The sequence below is a fragment of the Elgaria multicarinata genome, chromosome 13 (assembly GCF_023053635.1).
Source record: "Elgaria multicarinata webbii isolate HBS135686 ecotype San Diego chromosome 13, rElgMul1.1.pri, whole genome shotgun sequence".
In the NCBI taxonomy this organism is placed as follows: Eukaryota; Metazoa; Chordata; class Lepidosauria; order Squamata; family Anguidae; genus Elgaria; species Elgaria multicarinata.
The window spans coordinates 7,416,702-7,436,651 of NC_086183.1; the positions used below are offsets into that span (position 1 = coordinate 7,416,702).

At 42.3% G+C, this 19,950-nt stretch overlaps 1 protein-coding gene across 1 annotated transcript in view; it reads right to left on the minus strand.

The window, feature by feature from the left end:
* Window positions 1-9,857, minus strand: part of AGO3 (argonaute RISC catalytic component 3) — a 47,619-nt gene extending 37,762 nt beyond the window's left edge. The window contains exon 1 of the mRNA XM_063140669.1: window positions 9,744-9,857. Coding sequence (XP_062996739.1) covers window positions 9,744-9,762 — 19 coding nt within the window. The 5' untranslated portion in view covers window positions 9,763-9,857. The remainder of the gene's footprint in view (window positions 1-9,743) is intronic.
* Between the last annotated feature and the right edge of the window lie 10,093 nt (window positions 9,858-19,950).

The window sequence follows — 19,950 nt, forward strand, 5'->3', positions numbered from 1 at the left end:
TGTGGAAGTTGGCACAGGGGGGAAAGACATAAACTAATATCATCTCCCCTATTCTGACTGCTGGATCCAAACTCTTTCCATTCACAGAAAGTGTCATGCCCCCTTGGAAGGGCTCCTCCTTGGAGGATGAGCGGGAGCCCCTCAAGCCAAGCATCACATAGATCAGGGCAAATCAGGGGGATCCTGGGCCCTCCTGGGTGGCAGTTGTCGACCCTAACCCTTACAACATAGTTATCCCTCTCTCAGATACTAAGCAGCCACCTAGCTCCAAGGAGTGGAGGAGTCTAAAAGACAAGGTTCAGTCACTTGTCAGGCACAGAAGTGCCCACTCGAGGAATAAGGAGTCCTCATGTCTAAAGGTATAATCGTGAGTAAGACCCTATTCATAAGCAGCCCCTTCCTCAGGTGGCACTAATAGCTTGCAGCACCTGTGCTTGAGGTAGAGCTCTAAAGGAACACATTTAAAAGGCTCCAGCTCCCTGACTCCTACCTTGCATTGCCCAGCTATCCCAACTCTTCTCTGGATCTCCTTGAGTTTGACTTTGGACTGCATACTGACCTGACTTTTGGACTTGACCCTGTCTCCTGCCATTCATGGAAGGGCACTGTTGGATCCAACTCACATTCTTCCAAAGTAATTAAATGGAGAAACGTTTAAGAATTGACTGTCAGTTCTTAAGAATAGAATGAATCACATTCAAATCAATAGCTATGTTTTCTTAGCACAAGGACTTTAAAATCATGTCATGAATTGCAGAATGCATTGTCCCTCTGCAAATAAAGGCAGTCAATTTCAGTGGTTTAAGAATTTAATTTGAGTAAAGCCAATACTATCCCAAATAGAAGGAAATTTATATATTGTGTACAAATGAGCATATCTAGCTAAACACTCAGCACTCTTAGTTTCCTCCTTTTTCATTTTTAGCTTTCATCTGTGCTTTTTGTAATTATCCCTTGCTCTGGAAGCAGATAAGTATTGGCAATTCTCATTTCATTATCTATGCTTGTCTCAAACATAAAGGGACAGATTAGGAAACAAATACTGAGAATTACTCTTGAGTTTTTGGAATGATTCACACAGCAAATATCATTATTTGTTGATGTGATGAAGTCAAACACACACACCCTTCTTTTAACTCCTACTCAGTGACAGAGTTTATGCATGTTCTCACCTGACTTCTGCTGTTAATATCACTTGTGTGTGGAAAAAGCAAATGGCAAATAAAATAGCATCATGTTTCTTTTTACCTACACTGAAGTGTGCCCATCGTTTCAGTGGCCATATACAAATTACTGTAAACCGTAAAGAGCTACCAGAAAGTGCAATGAATATAAGACATAATAGGTGATACCAGCATCATGTCACATGACAAAATGCTGTTGCAACATGACCTTGCCTGGTAACCATTTAATGGCAATATGTTTATGCACCAAGTTAATCAAACATCCTAACTGCCAAGGCCTCGAATAGTAATAGAAACGCAACCATAAAAATCAGATAAGTCAAGCAGCTATTTAGGTAATCAAAATACATTTACCTCTGCTACTTTATGGATATTATTATGATATGACAAATTTGTCTTAAGAAAGCAGTTTCAAGGACCTCACAAGCCAAACTTATTCAAAAGCAAGACTTGAGATGTCACTACCACCCCTTTTCCCTGGAAGGATGAGATCACTAACAATGGACTGTTGAGTGGGATGGAGTTGTTGTGCACGCCAAGTAAACCAGCTGTTGGATAGGTATGGTGAATAGATTTTGCTTTATGTTCAGTATTTAACAGATTAAAATGTCTTGAATCAAAAAAGTACTTTTCTTTTTTTTAAAAAATTGTTTACTGAAATTTCTTTTGTTTTTAAAAAATTGTTTACAGGAGTCTTTTTATATATACAAAACAAAACAAAAGTAAATAAAACAATCTATTGGGGAGGGACTCCCTAAATATTATTTACAAGAAATGGATAACTAAATAGAAAATTAATATGAAATGTAAATTGGTTCCGTTTCTTTCAGTCCAAAATTTAAGTCTGAAAAACACAAAAGGGCAATTTCACAACAAAGCAGAGGTGAATACTGACTGAAAATGCTACAATGCAGAGATGCATTTGTATAATAAATAAGTATGTTTTCCTTTAAGAGTCTATAACTCTGTTTGCACGGCACAATAATTTATTTATTTATTTATTTATTTTATTACATTTATATACCGCCCCCCAGCCGAAGCTCTCTGGGCGGTTTACAACATTAACGTTAATATTTTCATGTAATTTTTCTCACTTCATAAGTTCATTAGTATATACGGCTGGAAATTGCAAATACAGTATTTGGCAAGCTTGGCAGTTTCAGAGTTGTAGTTACTGTTTTTCAGGTGATTATCCATAGCAAATATGTGAGAGAATACATATATGTCACTGAAATACACATATGTCGCAGTGTGAAATTGAACTAATGAGTCGTGACAGCAAAAGCGCCCCCAAAACTTCAGTGGAAGATAATTGAACTCTGTTGAAATAGATGAGTTGTAAGCATAATAGGCACAGTTCTTTGTATTGTTAAAATTTATTAGTATGTCATCAGTTTTGTCACTTTGTTTTTTTCTTAAATGTAAACAATGTAAGGGAAATACACACTATGGTCTTAAAATTTTTACAGGTATTCTAATAAAAAATGTCCATGCAATCTAACGTTTAAATATTATCAAGTGTGCTTTAATGTTTTCCTCAAATATTTCAGGCCAAATACTTGGGTTGTAGTCAGATAAAAATCAATACGGTGTACTTAATTGTTTACTAAATAAAAATAAAATAAACATGCTAAACTAGAACATTCTAGGGTATATGAAAATTTTCTGATGTAAACTGAAGAATTTCCTATGCAAATTGAAGTGATTTGCATAGGAAACTTTTCTAATTCAACATTTTTTGAAAAACTACATCACTGCTTGCAGGATCTACTTTTCTGGGGCAGGGGGCAAAATCTAAAGATTCACTGCCTACAGTAGATCATTCAGCTGCACAAAACAACAAACTTTTCACAGGCAGAAGGGACTAAACTCATACCCCCAGAAACCTGTAAGCCTTTAGCTCTTTCCTTCCTCCTCTCCTGCTACTCCCCTGTGGTGCTCAGCTACAGAAATATGCACAGTTGCTCCTGCCTCTTCCAAAGTAAGCCCACCACCCACAGTTTTATGGCGAGCACCAGGCAGACACTCCGGACTTTCCCTGCTCTCCCACCTCCTAACAGAGGATAAAACTGTTTCTGCTCCTATTTCCAAAAATGAGGAGGCTGGAATAACTATGTGGGGTGTAGAGGCCAATTAATGAATGGAAATTCTCATCTTAAATGCAATGAGTAGAACTACATAATCTTTGGATCCTGAGCTAGGCTCTAGGATTGTAATCAACAAAAGTTGACACACCTAAGTCATAACATCAAGCACATAAGGTAGCTCCAACCTGAGTTCCTGACCAACCGGCATACACTTGCCGGACAAATGGAACTTGCAACTCTAATCAAATCCCATCAGCATAGAGGTCTGCTCAGGTGAATTTATTTATTTTTAACTTTTATATTGCCTTATTTGCTAAAACAGCATGAAGGCAGTGCACAGCAATTTAAATCAGTAAAACCTTAGAATAAAAAATATGCAAATTAAAACACTAAAACTAGATTAACACTAAAGGCCTAGATTAAAAAGATGCCTTCATAACCTTTCTAAAAGCCATGACAGTGGGGGCCAATTGAAGCTCTAAAGGAAGCACATCCCATAACGACAAGACAGACAGTCCCTTAGATAGCCATGCTCTAAGCCAATTAGGGCTTTAAAGGTTAAAACCAACAACCTGAACTGAGCCTAGAAAGTAACTGGCAACCAGTGCAGGTCTTTCAGAAAAGTTGTAATATGGTCCCAATACCATGTACCAGTTAGCAGACTAGCTGCTGCATTTTGCACCAATTGTAGCTTCTGGATGCTTTTCAATGGTAGCCCCATGTAGAGGGCATTGCAGTAATCTAAATGCAATGTGATCAAGGCATGGATAATTGTTGTCAAGTCAGATCAAGTCAGGAAGTGTTGCAGCTGGTGCAAAAAGCATAATTGCGCAAATGCCTTCGCTACCACCACCTGATGATCCAGGGACAGCAAAGGAGCACTCCCAGGCTAGGAACCTGATTCTTCAGGGGGGACACAGCCCCTTCCAGGCAGGTTTTCTACTGGCCAACAACACCTCTGTTTTGTCTGGGTTTAACTTCATCCACAGGAATTATCCACATGCATTTTATTACTGGGGGCCAAACTACTCGTGATGCTAAATGTCACTTGAAAGTTTGTCATTTTTTTAAAAAAAACAACAACTTTGTAGTAGGCACAAGATTTTATTCAGAACTGCAGCATGTGTGAGAGAAGTTTACCCTTGCTCTTCCAAGCCATGATCCCAATGCAAATGCTCCCAACCCCAACCCCTGCTATAAATTTTAGGGAGGGAAATCCCAATGGCACCAGTGGGAACCAATTTTCTATTAAAGGCATGGGGGAGGTTTTCAGCAAGATTGCAGCTAGGGAGGGAAGGGTTAAACTTCCTCCACACAAGCTGCAGTTGTGATGGATTGGGGCCTCATATTCCTATTAATAGTTTTAAAACCCTGCCATGATTCCAAGTGACAAGTTTAGCATCACATGTAGTTTGGCCCAAGACTGAGGATATGATGTTTCACATTACTATACCTGATGTATCTCCACCAGATACCAGTCTAGAACGATTTTTGACAATGCATTGTGACAGCATTATATTTAACAACTCATCTGGTAGCCACAGGCAGCCAAGAATCCTATACAGGCAAGTGAATAGGCTGGCAGAAGGTGAACAGATCACTCTGTCCTTCCACCACCACCAGAGGAAGAAGATCCATGGCTCGAAATACTTGTTATAGGTGAATAAATATGATATACAGGGTTCTAAGCAGGAATGGAATAGGGAACTGGATTGCCCCATTTTGACCAATCAATACTTGGGAGTCTATACTTGCTGTTCCTACAGATCTTAGGTTGCATCATATTCAGCAAAACATTTTGTTTCATGTCTATTGGACACTGCAACATATCTTTAAAAAGGGATTATCTAATTCAGTGAATTGCTGACAGTGCAATGGAACAAAAGCATTTAAGTAGGTTTTGGCTATGTTGCTTCTTTTTGAGAAGAGATTATTATACAGATAAATTTTAAATGGGAAAAATCTTTAATATTCGTTGATGTGCATTCTCTTTAAATTTATCTATCTACTTCTTCGAAATGAATGGTCAGCATAAACAGATTTTCCTCTGACTTTTGAGAGCTAAAAGGCTGATATTACAATACTGGAAAGACAAAAGCTCACCTCCGATAATGCAATGGATTGAGGATAATGCAATGGATTAAGGACGTGGCAACACTTCCATCATTTGAACAGGTGGTGTATAGACACCACCTCCAAATGGGTATTATTTGGATATCCAATCCACTTTTGTAGAAGCTTATGCATAATTACTGTAAAATGGTGTTTTCCTATGTAAAGATTCCACATTCATTAATATGGATATATACAAACCTATGTATTTATAGAATACTCTCTCTCTTTTGATAGACATCTTTTTGGTTAAAATTTCAAAATAAAAAATGAATTAAAAGAGGCAAGTTAATGGGCTGGCAGAAGATGAACAGATCACTCTGTCCCTCTAGCACTACCAGAGGAAGAAGAGCCAGCATGGAAACACAGACTATTAGCCACTTTTATGGGCTTACATACAGGGCTGTATTTATGTATTTGTTTGAGTCAATGTGGAAGCATATCAACTCAATTTTTTTTTTACTTATTTATTGCATTTCTATACTATCCAATAGCTGAAGCAAATCAAGGATTTGGAGATCAGCTAATACTTTTGCATGCTACTTTGCCTCACTTAGTTTTATGCATTAAGAAGCTACAATATTGAAAATGATTCAGGTACAGTTCTGGCAAGTCCGCCCAATGGCTGTTTATTTTAATATAAATTGCAGAACGTTCAAACACAAGGTGGCATAAAATATTGGACTCTAACATTATTGCTTTACCAGAACACTGAACCTCCCCTTGAACATGCCCGCCAACTGCTGTTTTCAAATGATTTTACAAATTGCTCATATATTAAGTGTGCTCTGTCTACTGATAGACAGATACAAGCAGGATTAAAAATGAAATAGAATGGATGAAAACCAGTTAAAGACATTTAAAAATGTTAATAAGCAAAAGATATTGTCTCAAGGCACATGAAACAACAGCCTTGCTGAAACTAAACAAGGCTGGTAAGTGCTTGGATAGGAAATCACCTGGAAAATCTATGTATACCACTGTAAGTTCCATCATGGAAGAAAGGCAAGATATAAATGTAGTAATACATAAAAATCTCAAAATTAGTTTGCTCAGACACTTACGAAAACAAAAACAAGAATACCAAATGATTAACAAGTAGTTCTATATAACCTCATGTTTAGGGGGAAAACAAAGCCTATTTTGACAGGGGATTTACTATGGTGTCTTCCCCACCCACACCAGCAAAGATATTGCACTTATTGGAAAATACTTGAGAGTGAGAAGCACAACAGTATATCCTAGAACTTAAGTAAAATTAACCAGACCACCTACATATGTCTTATCTATCATCACATATCAGGCCAGTTATTTATCTTAGGTGAATGGCTAACTACAGGACTGAATTAGAACACAATAACCTATTTTCAGAGACGCTGCTCAGGAATTATTCCCCACAATTCATGCCTCAATTAACCCACAATTTGCTGCCAGAAGCTGCTGTTATGTTCAAACAGGACCATATTGTAGATCAGAGCCATGAGAATAGAGGGAGCTTGGGAAGGTCCAGACCCTCAGGGATATTCTGTTTCAAATTGCAGCTAAAATGTTTCAGAGGAAGAGGCAAATAGTACAGTGCGAACTTTAAACAAAATTGCACTTTTTCCTGCTTGTCAAATATAGATATTTAAATTTAAATTGATAGCCCATACTTCAGGCCGTAAGTTCCTCTTTGCCACTCTATCTGGTGCCACAGAGAGCGCCTTGAATTCTACAACATCCTAGCCAACCAGTGCTTCTGCCCAAGGATACAGCACACTGAGAAACAGGGAGCTGATAGCAAAGTTACTTAGGCTGAAGGAAGAGATTTCTGAACTACTACAGTCTATATTAGTTCTCTTGTTATATATGCATGACAATACCTATATTACGTAGATCTTTTCAAAAGGTTTCTATGAAAAAAATCAAACCATTAGAATAAAGTTATTTATTTTAAGATACAGGGTTAACATAGATGAACAATTATATTAGTGACTCACAAAACTCCCCAGAAGGTTAAATGGAGAACTCTGAAAACTATCCCATACATAGCAGCTCCACCCATAAACACTGATTAAACATATTTTACTTAAGAACCCCTTGCTGCACCAGTTCAAATGCATTTTTTCAGTATATCTAATCTTTAGTTTTGATAAACAGCATATCTGTAGGCAGAGGATGACATTTTCACTATTGCCCAAAATGCAAAGAAGCCCAAACCATGCACCAGGGGAAGAGCAGGCAGGAAACTCCATTCTTGCTGCAAAGTTACTATTGCCCTATCCCAGCTAAAAAGTTCTGATGCATTTTTTAGCTTCCATCTGTTAATTTGTATGATCAGGGGAGGGGAAGAGAAGAGTCCTTAAATCACAAGTTTATAATTGGTGTTCAAAAGCTTCTTAGTAGTACAGTATTTGTTCAACTCCTGTATGTTGGTTAACAGGTTACCAGAGAATTAAATAAGTCATTCTGAAGCTAATAAATAAAAAAAAACATCTGAGAAGCACTTCAGAAGATGGCTCAATGTGGAATACTATCAGTGTTGATTGTGAGAAAACCCCAATATTGAAATTGTCTTTTGTGAATTTCTTGTGACAAAATACTGGCTGGCACCAGGTTGGGGAAGACTGGCTTAAAGTGACAGTGAGGATCTGGAAGTAACTGTAGGAAGATACTGCAGAAAGAAAAGTTTGGGGAACAACTCCACATGACCTTGATCCTTCTACGTATTCCTATATCCAAAGCTAGAAGTACAGTTATGTCCCCTTAAAGTTGTTTCTCTCTAGTCACATGAAAGCAACATGTATCAGTTTTTGTGTGCAACTGATATCACTAATAGCTAATAATTTCAAAAGAAAACTTTAGTCTGTGTCTGATTTAACCAACAGGGTTTTTTTCCAACACAAAGGGTTTTTTATTATTTCAATTCATTTATATCCCACTTTTCCACCAAAAACGGCATGCAAAGCAGCACATTTAGTACATTTACATCCCACTTTTTTCTGTCATGGAACTTAAGGTGACATACATGGGGATCTCAGGCAGTTTTACCTCAGGCACTTACCATACCCATACCCACTGTTTAACGTACCCTCAAACCATGCCCTGGGACTAATAACAGTGATGTTTAAATTCTTTTTCAAAAGTGTACCCAAATGCCAAAAGTTAAACAATTCTCCAAAAACAGCTCAGTTCAAAAAACTGCTAGTTATGTTTGTTAGCAGACTGAAAGAAGCCATTGTGAAAGAACAGAAAACAAGGCGTAGATAAGAATCCATCCACAAAATCAAGTTTCTCAAGGCAGCTATTCAAATTACTCCCAAACTTTCTGGAAGCATAATTTCTTTCAATTCAGTCACTCAAAGTACCAGATTTACTTGAACACTTCTTCACCAATTATTCATATGAAGGTCAAGTACATAATACACAGTGGGAAATACTATTTTAAGAGAAAAAACTGCATTCACAGGACCAAGCACGCAATGCAGTCTTTGATTTTTCAGGAGACAAGTTATAAGAAGTTTTACTGGAACAGATTTTTCACAAGTATTCCAAGATCCCACTCCTATAAGAATAACATATCTATCTACCCCGCAACCACCAATCAAAGTACCAAGGCTCCAACCTGTCGCACATACACTTTGGTGGAAACACAGCATTTAAGACCTGAGCTTTCTTGAACTCCTCCACAGGCCTTTCCCACTCATCCCCAACACACAAAATCCTGACCCATTTACTGCACCCAGCTATTCGCCTCAAAAAACTACAATCCTTGTCTCTCACACACAAAAAGAAACGTAAGAGTCACAATGGACATCTGCTTCACAGCAATGCCATTACGCATCAATCCTCATATTTTTTTTAAGTTCTCAGGAAACCAGCCCATGAATCCGAGCAACCAGAAATCCTGGCTTCACCCATTTCTCCTCCTGTCCAAACACAAACTCCTCAAAAGAGCTTCGGCTATTGGGCGGTATAAAAAAGTAATAAATAAATCAAATAAAACACTATTCTGCACAATATATACCTGCCCCAGCATTTTAGTCCCCTTCCTCCTCATAAAACAGCCATTTCAACTTTAGCCAAACACAACTTCCATACTCAGGGAGTTATTGAGAGGAGCCAGAAGGAAAGCTGTTGCTGTGGGCGCCTCAGTGTTGTCACCTGCTGGGAAGAGGATGCTCAGCCAAACCGGACCTTCGGCCTGACTCGGCAGGGCAGTGATGGCGACTTGGGGAATTGCTCTGGTTCCTCCCACCCGCCCCCTCCTCAAACTTTCCTCGCCGAGGCCCCTTACGCCAGGATCCCCCCTCCCACCCACCGACCGCGAAAGGTCAAGCAGGACGGGTGGCTTCAGGAGCCTCCTCCTGTCAGAGCTCACCTGCGCTGCCGATTTCCATTCATGGAGCTCTGCGCGGCCGCTCTGTAGCTACGGGTGCCGGTCCGGGTCCTGCCGGGTCCTTCTTGCGGCGCCCCAGTCCGGACCGGCCGGGCCTGCGGCGGCGGCGGCGGCAGCAGCAACACCACCGCTCCCGCTCCCGCTCCCACTCCTCCTCCCGGCGCAGCCCTTTCTTGCAGCCCCTTCTTCTGCTCGCGCTCCCTCCTCAGCCGGCCTCGGTCTCCTCCTCAGTCGTTCAGTCCCGAGCTGTGGTGACGGGCGAAGAAGCGGAAGTTGCGTGGCCGCCCGCAGCCCCGGCGCGCTCCGCTCTCCACTGACTGACTGACTTGACTGAGGTACCCGACTTTCCACTCGGCACAGACTGAGCCTCGCTCTGAGGCGACCACTCTTCGCTGCTCGCGGGCGCGCGCATGCGCCTCCGTTCTCGCTCGCTTTCTGTACCGGAAGCCCCCCCTTTCTCCTCCTACACGCTGTGGTAAAGAATTTCTGCGATGATTAACCTGCGATGACTCTGTGGTGATGCTTAACTCATCGGCGCATGCGCACTCTCGCTCACCGCCTCCTGCCGCCGGAAGTTTTCCCGACTTCAGCCTCTCGTTTCTCAACGCGCGCAGGTTCGCGCTCACCCTCGCTCTCGTTATTTTTTTTTTTTTAAAAAAGGACGCCTGGAATACGCATGCGTATTCATGTTGCTGGGCGACTACTCCTCAAGCCACTGCTGCGGCGTATGCAAATTAAAGAGGCGGGGCCAGAATGAGGGGCCGAGAGTTGGGGGGGAATAGTTAAAGTGGTTGACCTGAAGTGCTGGGTTCGAATGTCGCCTTGTGACATTTAAGGTAAGGGTGAGAACCGAGGGGACAGGAGCAGGCAGAAGTAACATCGGGGCCTGCTCCTGCTGGACTCTTCCCCCCCCACACAGGGCAAACTGCCATCTTGGCCCTGTGGGGAAGAAGAAGGACCGAGGGGACAGGAGCAGGCAGAAGTAACATCGGGGCCTGCTCCTGCTGGACTCTTCCCCCCCCCCCCACAGGGCAAACTGCCATCTTGGCCCTGTGGGGAAGAAGAAGGACCGAGGGGACAGGAGCAGGCAGAAGTAACATCGGGACCTGCTCCTGCTGGACTCTTTCCCCCCCCCCCACAGGGCAAACTGCCATCTTGGCCCTGTGGGGAAGAAGAAGAACTGAGGGGACAGGAGCAGGCAGAAGTAACATCGGGGCCTGCTCCTGCTGGACTCTTCCCCCCCCCCCCCCACAGGGCAAACTGCCATCTTGGCCCTGTGGGGAAGAAGAAGGACCGAGGGGACAGGAGCAGGCAGAAGTAACATCGGGGCCTGCTCCTGCTGGACTCTTCCCCCCCCCCCCCACAGGGCAAACTGCCATCTTGGCCCTGTGGGGAAGAAGAAGAACCGAGGGGACAGGAGCAGGCAGAAGTAACATCGGGGCCTGCTCCTGCTGGACTCTTCCCCCCCCCCCACAGGGCAAACTGCCATCTTGGCCCTGTGGGGAAGAAGAAGGACCGAGGGGACAGGAGCAGGCAGAAGTAACATCGGGGCCTGCTCCTGCTGGACTCTTTCCCCCCCCCACAGGGCAAACTGCCATCTTGGCCCTGTGGGGAAGAAGAAGGACCGAGGGGACAGGAGCAGGCAGAAGTAACATCGGGGCCTGCTCCTGCTGGACTCTTCCCCCCCCCCCCACAGGGCAAACTGCCATCTTGGCCCTGTGGAGAAGAAGAAGGACCGAGGGGACAGGAGCAGGCAGAAGTAACATCGGGGCCTGCTCCTGCTGGACTCTCTCTCTCTCTCTCTTTCTTTCTCTCTCCTCCCTCCCTCCCTCCTTGACTCCTGTTCCTTGTGTGTCATGTCTTTATTAGATTGTAAGCCTGAGGGCAGGGACTGTCTTTTTTTCCTAAGTGTAAGCCGCTCTGAGAGCCTTTTTGGCTGAGGAGCGGGGTATAAGTATGATAAATAAATAAATAATAAATAAATGCCTAGGGTGGCCATATGGAAAGGAGGACAGGGCTCCTGTATCTTTAACAGTTGCATAGAAAAGGGAATTTTAGCAGGTGCCATTTGCAGGCATGCAGCACCTGGTGAAATTATTATTATTATTTATTTATTTATATAGCACCAACAATGTACATGGTGCTGTACAGAGTAAAACAGTAAATAGCAAGACCCTGCCGCATAGGCTTACAATCTAATAAAATCATAGTAAAACAATAAGGAGGGGAAGAGAATGCAAACAGGCACAGGGTAGGGTAAGCAGGCACAGGGTAGGGTAAAACTAAAAGTATAAAGTCCGCACAACATCAAGTTTAAAAAGCTTTAGGAAAAAGAAAAGTTTTTAGTTGAGCTTTAAAAGCTGCGATTGAACTTGTAGTTCTCAAATGTTCTGGAAGAGCGTTCCAAGCGTAAGGGGCAGAAGAAGAAAATGGACGAAGCCGAGCAAGGGAAGTAGAGGCTCTTGGGCAGGCGAGAAACATGGCATCAGAGGAGCGAAGCGCACGAGCGGGGCAATAGTGTGAGATGAGAGAGGCAGGAGCCCTGCCCTCTTGACCAGATACAAAAGAGGGTAGGGCACTTGCAGCTTTAATCGTTGTGATGAAGAGGGAATTTCACCAGGTGCTTTATGCCTATAAAGGACACCTGCTGAAATTCCCTTATCTGTGCAAATGTTAAAGATACAAGAGCCCTGTCCTCCTTTCCATATGGCCACCCTAGGCATCACGACTCTGGGGTTCTACAGCCCCTAAGAACATTAAGTAGGGCTTCACCATTTAATCAATTAATCCTTTAGATTATTTGATCTACATTTTAATTGGCTAAAAATGTTCTTCCCAGCTTAATCAGGCAGCATATCTGCCTGATTAAATCAGGTGGAGCACTTATATTCAATTTAAATTTAAGTCAATTCATCTAAGTAATTTTATTTATGAAAACAGAAAATTACCTATTAATAGGTTCAGAAATTGAACATATACAACAGTGTCCTGCAACAAAATGTTGCAGTCAGGTGTGTGTGGGGGTGTCCCTTGTTCAGGATTCTAGCCACTCCATCACATTCCCTCCCTCACTGAACATGCCAAGTCCTGCTATTTTGTGAAGATCAGGATCAGGCCAAGGGGCTTATCTAGTCCAGGGTTCTGTGGCCAATGCAATCTAACAAGCATTATGTGCTTTCTGAAGAAAACCCAAACAGGCATGAGAGCTTCCCTGCTGTATATCCCCAGCATTTGGTATTCTGAGGTAGAAGGCCTATAAACCTGGAAATCCCATTTTACTATTACAGCTAATAACCACCAACAAATCCTATCCTCTATTAATTTGTCTAATTTGTGGTGCAGGACAGCAATGGGAAAAAGGAAGATCGAAAGAGTGAAGGGAACAAAGAGAAAGGGAAGAGAAAGGAAGAAGAAGATCCCATAGATCTGTATCTAGATCTATCTATGGGTACTGGGTGGATTAGAAATATTTATGTAAACAAGGTGGTGACAAAGAGAAAGGGAGTGAAAGAAAATACGTGGGCCTGTCTTCTGCCAGCTCCAGGAGATTAGTCCTTGACATATTCCCCCCACCCTGTGTATGTATGTATACATACATACATACACAGAGAGAGAGAGAGAGAGAGAGAGAGAGAGAGAGAGAGAGAGAGAATGGGTTTGACCCTGTAAAAGGCTGTCCCTGATACATCCTGCAAATTGGGGAAGCGAGAAATCTGAAACAAAAAATCCCATATAGTGCACAACTATATTTCCGCTAAGACATTGAAAACTTGGTATACGGAACTGTGGCAAATAGCCATGGCAGAAAAATTGACATACAGACGGAAACTAGTAAAAGTGAAAACATCTGATCTATAAAATATGGATTTATTTTATTTTATATACTAATCAGGGACATAAACAGCAGTATTTGTAAAAGCTTTTCCTCAGACTATGCTAGAGACTAAATATGTTATGGTGAAGAATTAAAAAAAGAACTCCAAGCAGCCTATGGATTCTATGTATATCTTGTTTGTAAGGTAAAGGGAAATATATATGTTAAATGTACTAGTCTGTCAATAAGTAGAATTAAATCCAATGTGTTTTTTTTATTTATTCCTTTCTGTTGGTATGCTTAATCTTGTTTTGGAAAATTAAATCTTTTTTTAAAAAAAACTGCACTATATTTCTGTTAGAAAACAGCCCTGGATTTGTACAATACAAACTAAACATTTGAATTTATCATGTTTGTATCCTGCTTGTTTACCAAGTAGCTGAGGAGTAATTGTTTTTATTCTCATAACAACCCTGTGAAGTTCTTCTGAAAGTCACCTGTGGGCTCTATGGGAGAATAAACTCACCCTAATAGGTTTTTCCTTCCATCACGCTGATGTGGAGATGTTAAGCTACGTGTTTGGCTACAGAATTCAAGGGTCCATTTTTAGAAGCTTCTATTACATGTGATTTTTAAAAAATGCAACGTTCTTGAACATGGCAAAAATCTAGTATGTGTTGTTGGCAAACTAACGAGAGACTTCAGCTGCAGTTGCCTTGAAATATTCCCACCCAATCCAATACTAAAAAAAACTGGCTTAAACACACACACACACAGCGCCTGAAAATAAAAGAGATTGTCTCTTAAACACACAGGGAACATAATGTTCCTTCCCATTGCATGTGGTTTAGAAGGAACAGACAACCTCGGCAGACAGGGAGAGCTTCAGGCACGGAGGAAAAAAGAAAAGGCAAACTTAAAATGGATAATTTCTTTATCCCATGCTTCACATCCCCATTTTCCCTGCCCTTTGAGGGTTTTATGTGCAACACAGAAAAAAATTAGGGCATTTGAGAAGAAAAAACCCGCCAGAAATTTTGGCCTGCAACTCCCATCATCCATCACCATTGGCTATGCTGACTACAGCTGATGGGAGTGGCTGACTGAAAGTGCTGGTATTAAAATTCAAAGCCTGAGATGGCTTGCGTCTCCTCCCATATGCTCCTGCCCAGACCCGAAGATCATCTTCAGCAGTCCTTCTCCAGCAGACACTGTCAAAGGAAGTAAGATGGATGGTGACCATGATGGACTTTGGCATCCGTTGACGAATGAGCTTCCCGAAGAGGTCTGTCTGGCACCTACATTGCACTCTCTGGTGTCAGGTGAAGACCTTTTTATTTTCCCAAGCATTTTAGTCTTTTAGCTTGGTTGTTTTAATTTGTTACTATATCTTACATCTCTGCATTGCTACTGGGCTTTATTCCGGGTTGTATTTTTATACTGACATTTTTTATTTTATGTGTTTTTCATTGTTGCGAACTGCCCAGAAAGCTTCGGCTATTAGGCGGTATAGAAATGTAATAAATAAATGTTAGATACACAATTTATAGCCATTCAGGAAGCACAAGGACATGTTCACATGCCTGAAGCAACACCACCAAACCTTTTTGCAAGAAACAAAAACAGTGTTGCAGAAGTGTTCTTCGAGAACGGGCAGGCAACCCAGTACCTCAAGATGTTTTGGACTATAGCTCCTATAACCCCTGATCAGGCCATCTTGGCTGAGGCTGATCAGAGTGGTAGTCCAAAGACTGTGGGCTGGGAGCTGTTGTTTTTCTAAATGAAAATGTATTTGAAATATTCCACAATTTGCAGGATATTTGCAGGATATTTCCCCCCTTTAAGTGAGATGTTGTGGTTCTTACAGAAAGAAAAGGTTATCCAATTTTTGAAAAGCTCAGCTGTTATTTTCTTTTTAACATTAAGCCTCCATTTGCCTCTCTCAATAAGGACTGTACAGCAGTAGTTCAAATCTGTTTAATAAACGGACCATACAACGTTCAATTTCAAATAAAAAAAAACACAAACAAGAAAACAAAACCCCAATCGATAGTGTGTTTTGTGAACATTCTCTATTTACACTTCAACGCTTCCTTGTAACAGGTTAAAAAAACAGTTTTGAACGTAAACCAGAGTTGCCATCACTTTAAAATTTTCACAATTATTTGGAAGTGCAAAATTACATGCGCATGTGTGATACGGGTTTCACTTTTTTATTGCTGTTCTGCTGTGTTGCTCACACTTCTCTCCAGACAAGACCAACACAACTAGTTTGCACTGCGCTGCCCAGATGCTTTTAACATTTGAATTAAAGAGGGTGTAGGGGTGGGGAGCCCTTGTTGAACCCTTATACAGTTTAGGTTTATGCTTTCCTACAACTTCAGCCTCAGTTTTCTGTGGACATAGTTGCTTTGTTGGTCCCAAATGGATAGATACAAAAAAAACCCAAACCCTGCCATGGTGACTTTCCTGTTTAAGAGACCAATGTTTAGGAGCCAAAGAACTTTTGCAAGGTTTAGAGTTACAGAATTCAATGGACAGGAACGGCATCGCTTTCTCAGAACTACAGATAACTTCTGGTTCCAAATATGAATTTACACCTAGATATTACAGAGAAATACTTGAATTTGTATCCAATTGTGTCCTCTCTGTATAGCCATTGGCTTTTCCTATTCTACCTGAGGAATGCTGTGTAACTCAAAAAGCTTGCATCTACCCAATGGAAAAGAAAAGAAAAAGTCAGCCATCCTACTGCTATTTTGTAGCCTATCAATTGCACTTTGGCATGCCCTTAGATCAGGGGTGGGGAACCTGACGGCCCCCAGGTGTTGGACTCCATTTTCCATGAGCCTAATCCAGCATGGCCAAGGGTCAGTCGGGATGGGGGAGTGCCATTCCGGCATAGACGCTAACAGCCAGCAGCCAAGGAACCAAGGAACTAGCACCAAGTGCCCAAGGAAGCTTTAGATGAATTATCCGTAGGACAGCAACCCGTCTCCTCGCCCTGAAAATGCTGCATGGCAAGCTGCTTTTGAAATGGGAAGGACGATCAACAGCAGTCTGTGACATGGCATCAGAGTTTGCTGTTCCAAGGGCTGGGCTGGGGGGCTGCTAAACATTCCAGTGGGCTAACAGAAGCCCCTTGGCATGAGCCCATGGAACGTCTTTGTAGCCCCTCCTTTTGTTTGTGCCATTCTGCAAGAGCTTTCGATGAGGATGTCCTTGCCTTCATAAACCTCTTCCGCTCACCCCTCTTCTCCAACCTCGTGCCTTCCAGATGTCTTGGCCAATGAGCACACTGGCTGGGGATGATGTGACTTGTAGTCCATCGCATCTGCAGAGCACCAGGTTGGGGAAGGCCACTTCTTTCTTTGTTCAAATATTAGCATTAAATTGGAACTAGCAGCAGTGCAGGTAAAAAAAAATTAAAGAAGCCAACAACCGATAGCTACATAAGTATGCTGCCTCCCCCCACACAACACCTGTGGAGTTTTGGCAAAGTCTCCAGCTGCAGAAGAGAGGCACAGCAACTAGTTACAGTCTAAGGTGCAAGGTGAAACGCTCCAAAACATTTTTTCCGCAGATCTCATATGTAGCCTTGCAGCGCCCTGAATGACAGACATATAGTCTGCAGCGCAAAAGAAAACAAAGAAAGAATGCCTCCTCTGCTATGTGCTCTCTGACGTATCAAGAGGGACAGAATATACAGTTTTGCCAAAGCTAAGCAGGAACGGAACAGGAAGCCTCCATTATACAGAACATGCAGGTTGGTCTAAACCCATTTATTAGAACATCTAAACAGAGAGGAAAAAAACCCCAAACCCAGAAAATTTGTTCAATAGAGGGTGCAGCAATGACATCATTTACGGCACTTAGTGAAAACTCCGCATGCACCAGGTGGGGAGGAAGAGAAGTGAAGGTTGGGGCAGAAAGCGCTTCAAAACATCTGCCTCCCCTAGCTGCTTATGTCTCGTGTCATGCCAAACACCCCTCCATTCAAAGCAGCAACCTAACGACAGAGTGCAAAAATCTGAAAATGAGCCCACTGATAACAATTCAAGTCCTAGAGGTTTGTATTTGTTTTAAAGCAGGGTTGTTGTTGTTTTAACACAAAGCTGCAAGTTTCTTCTAGATCCCCCCTCCCCGTTCTGCAAATGCCCAAGTCATTTACGTTGGTTCAAAACACTTCAGAATCCCAAACTTTTCAGTTGCAATGCTGGTGACTGAACTGAGGATCCCAGTCCAAGCAGAGAGAGAAAGAGAGAGAGAGGCAGGCAGTGTGAAGCGACGCCAAGAAAAGCTTGGAACGCCACTCCCATTGAAAGTTGATTTGTTCTAACTTACAAGCTGGGGAGAGGGTGCTCCCCAACTCCCACGCCCCCTTTCTGGGGGAAACAGTGGTTATAAACTGGCTTCTTGCTGGAAGATGTTGATGTGTTACCCATGCAGGCACTTAGTTAAGCAACATTGGCTTTTCTGTACTGATGCTTTTGCTTTTTTTCACAAGACTGCGCCCAAAGCAAAGCGGTTTCAGCCTTGCAGGCTACAGAACAGCCGAGTGAAAGCAAAAAGGAAAGGGACCCGTGGGTGGGAGGTGGGGGTGGAGACAAGTCAAGATCCAAAGAACTGCAGGTCTCGCTCTGTGCAGCTCGTGGTGCGCTGGACTTGTGCTTCAACCAGCCAACTGGGCAAACACACTCCCAAATGCTGTAGGAGCTTGGAGGAGTTTCAACAGCAATTTGCGATATGAAACAGAGATCTGATGGCTCAATGTAAGAAGTCCCACTGGCTGCACCGAAGCCACTGGTGCGTTCCTGCACCAGTTCTTTGGATCATGGCTAAAGAAGGTGAGCCATAATGCCCCAAGTTGTGTAAAAACACAACCATGCTCCATTCTGAGTGGCTATTTTTGTTTGCATAGCATTGTGATGGGTTAACATTCTGCCCCCAAAGTGGCATACAGCGAGAGGGGGAAGAGGTAAGGATAAAAAGAATGGGGTATTTGACTTGACTCCGGAAGCACCAGTGGTCTGTTAGCATTGCCCCACAAGCTGCTAAGCACTGAAGGGTGTGTGCTTATGAGAAGGCGGCACGGGAGACAGACTGGGTTTAGCTTTCTTCTTCGTGTTTGAAGGCTTCCTTTGGCAGTTCAAGACAAAATTCTGAACAGAAAGTGTGGCTTGGGTATAAAAGATACCTTCTTCTCCTGCCACATGCCTGGTTTTGTACTAAAACAGCAGGGACGTGCCTCTTACGAACCAGCGCACTCCAAAGAACCTCCCATCTCGCAAGCACGAGGCGCTTGCTGCAGAACGTAAAGTTGGAATTCATCGTCATGGGGGGGGGGGGGGGAGAATGGATTTCCCATCTGAATACAAAGTCAGTAATTATTTCTACACAGACGGCAAAGTGCATTTTGATGTTCTGATCAAAAGAAGAGCCCGGGAGAGGAAGAGGGGTTGGCAAAGGGGGAGGGAGAATTCCTCATCTCCCTCCCCCCACAATATATATATAAAAAATAAATTGGCAAGAATTAAAAATAGATGAAGCCATCAAGATGGTTTGAGAATATGCTGCACTTATAAACTACAGTCGGTGAAAAAATAAACTATTCAAGGAGTCTATATAACATAGCGTAAGGACATTTTGGATTGCAGTGCAAGTCATGGAAAAATCAACCTCGTACTAATCTTCTCTGTATGGTTCCAATTTCAGTATACGTGTCATCAAAGCAAGCACAAAGAAGCTCACCTCATGTGCTATATGAACACTCTGAAGTCTATATGGGGCTGGGCAGGTAATAAAGTGATGTAAACACTGAGAATATGAATGGTTTGAGTGTGTTTGGCAATAGACTCGACATCTTATAAAAATAACACTTGGTAATAAAAAAAATCATTGGTGTATATAAAAAAATCAGGACATCTATTGATAATGGAGTTCTCTTTGTGCTCGCGGGGTAGGCAAAGCATTCTTCTTATGCACCCCATTTGTCAGAAATGTAAGGGTTTTTAAAAAAAATTAAAAAGAAAAAATACATCAGAAATAATAAAATCAATGTGTTGGTGTTTTGTTTTGTTTTTAAAAAAGCAGGCTTTATCAGCAGCTCTCCAAATTCATATGTAATGATAAAAGTGCACAGAATTTTAACCCATCGCGAGACTGTGAGCTAACATGAAACTGTAAGCTTTGCGAACGTTAAAAAGAACTCCCAACACCTTCAAGATGGAGATTTGGACCACCACCGAAACAAGAGTCATCGCTGGTTTGTTTTTCTTTTCTTTTTTCCTTTGAAAGGTGAACGAACGTCAACGTTTTGCAGCATTGCAGTAAGGCACTCGCCCACAGATAAGTATGTGACTGTTGCGTCAAAAG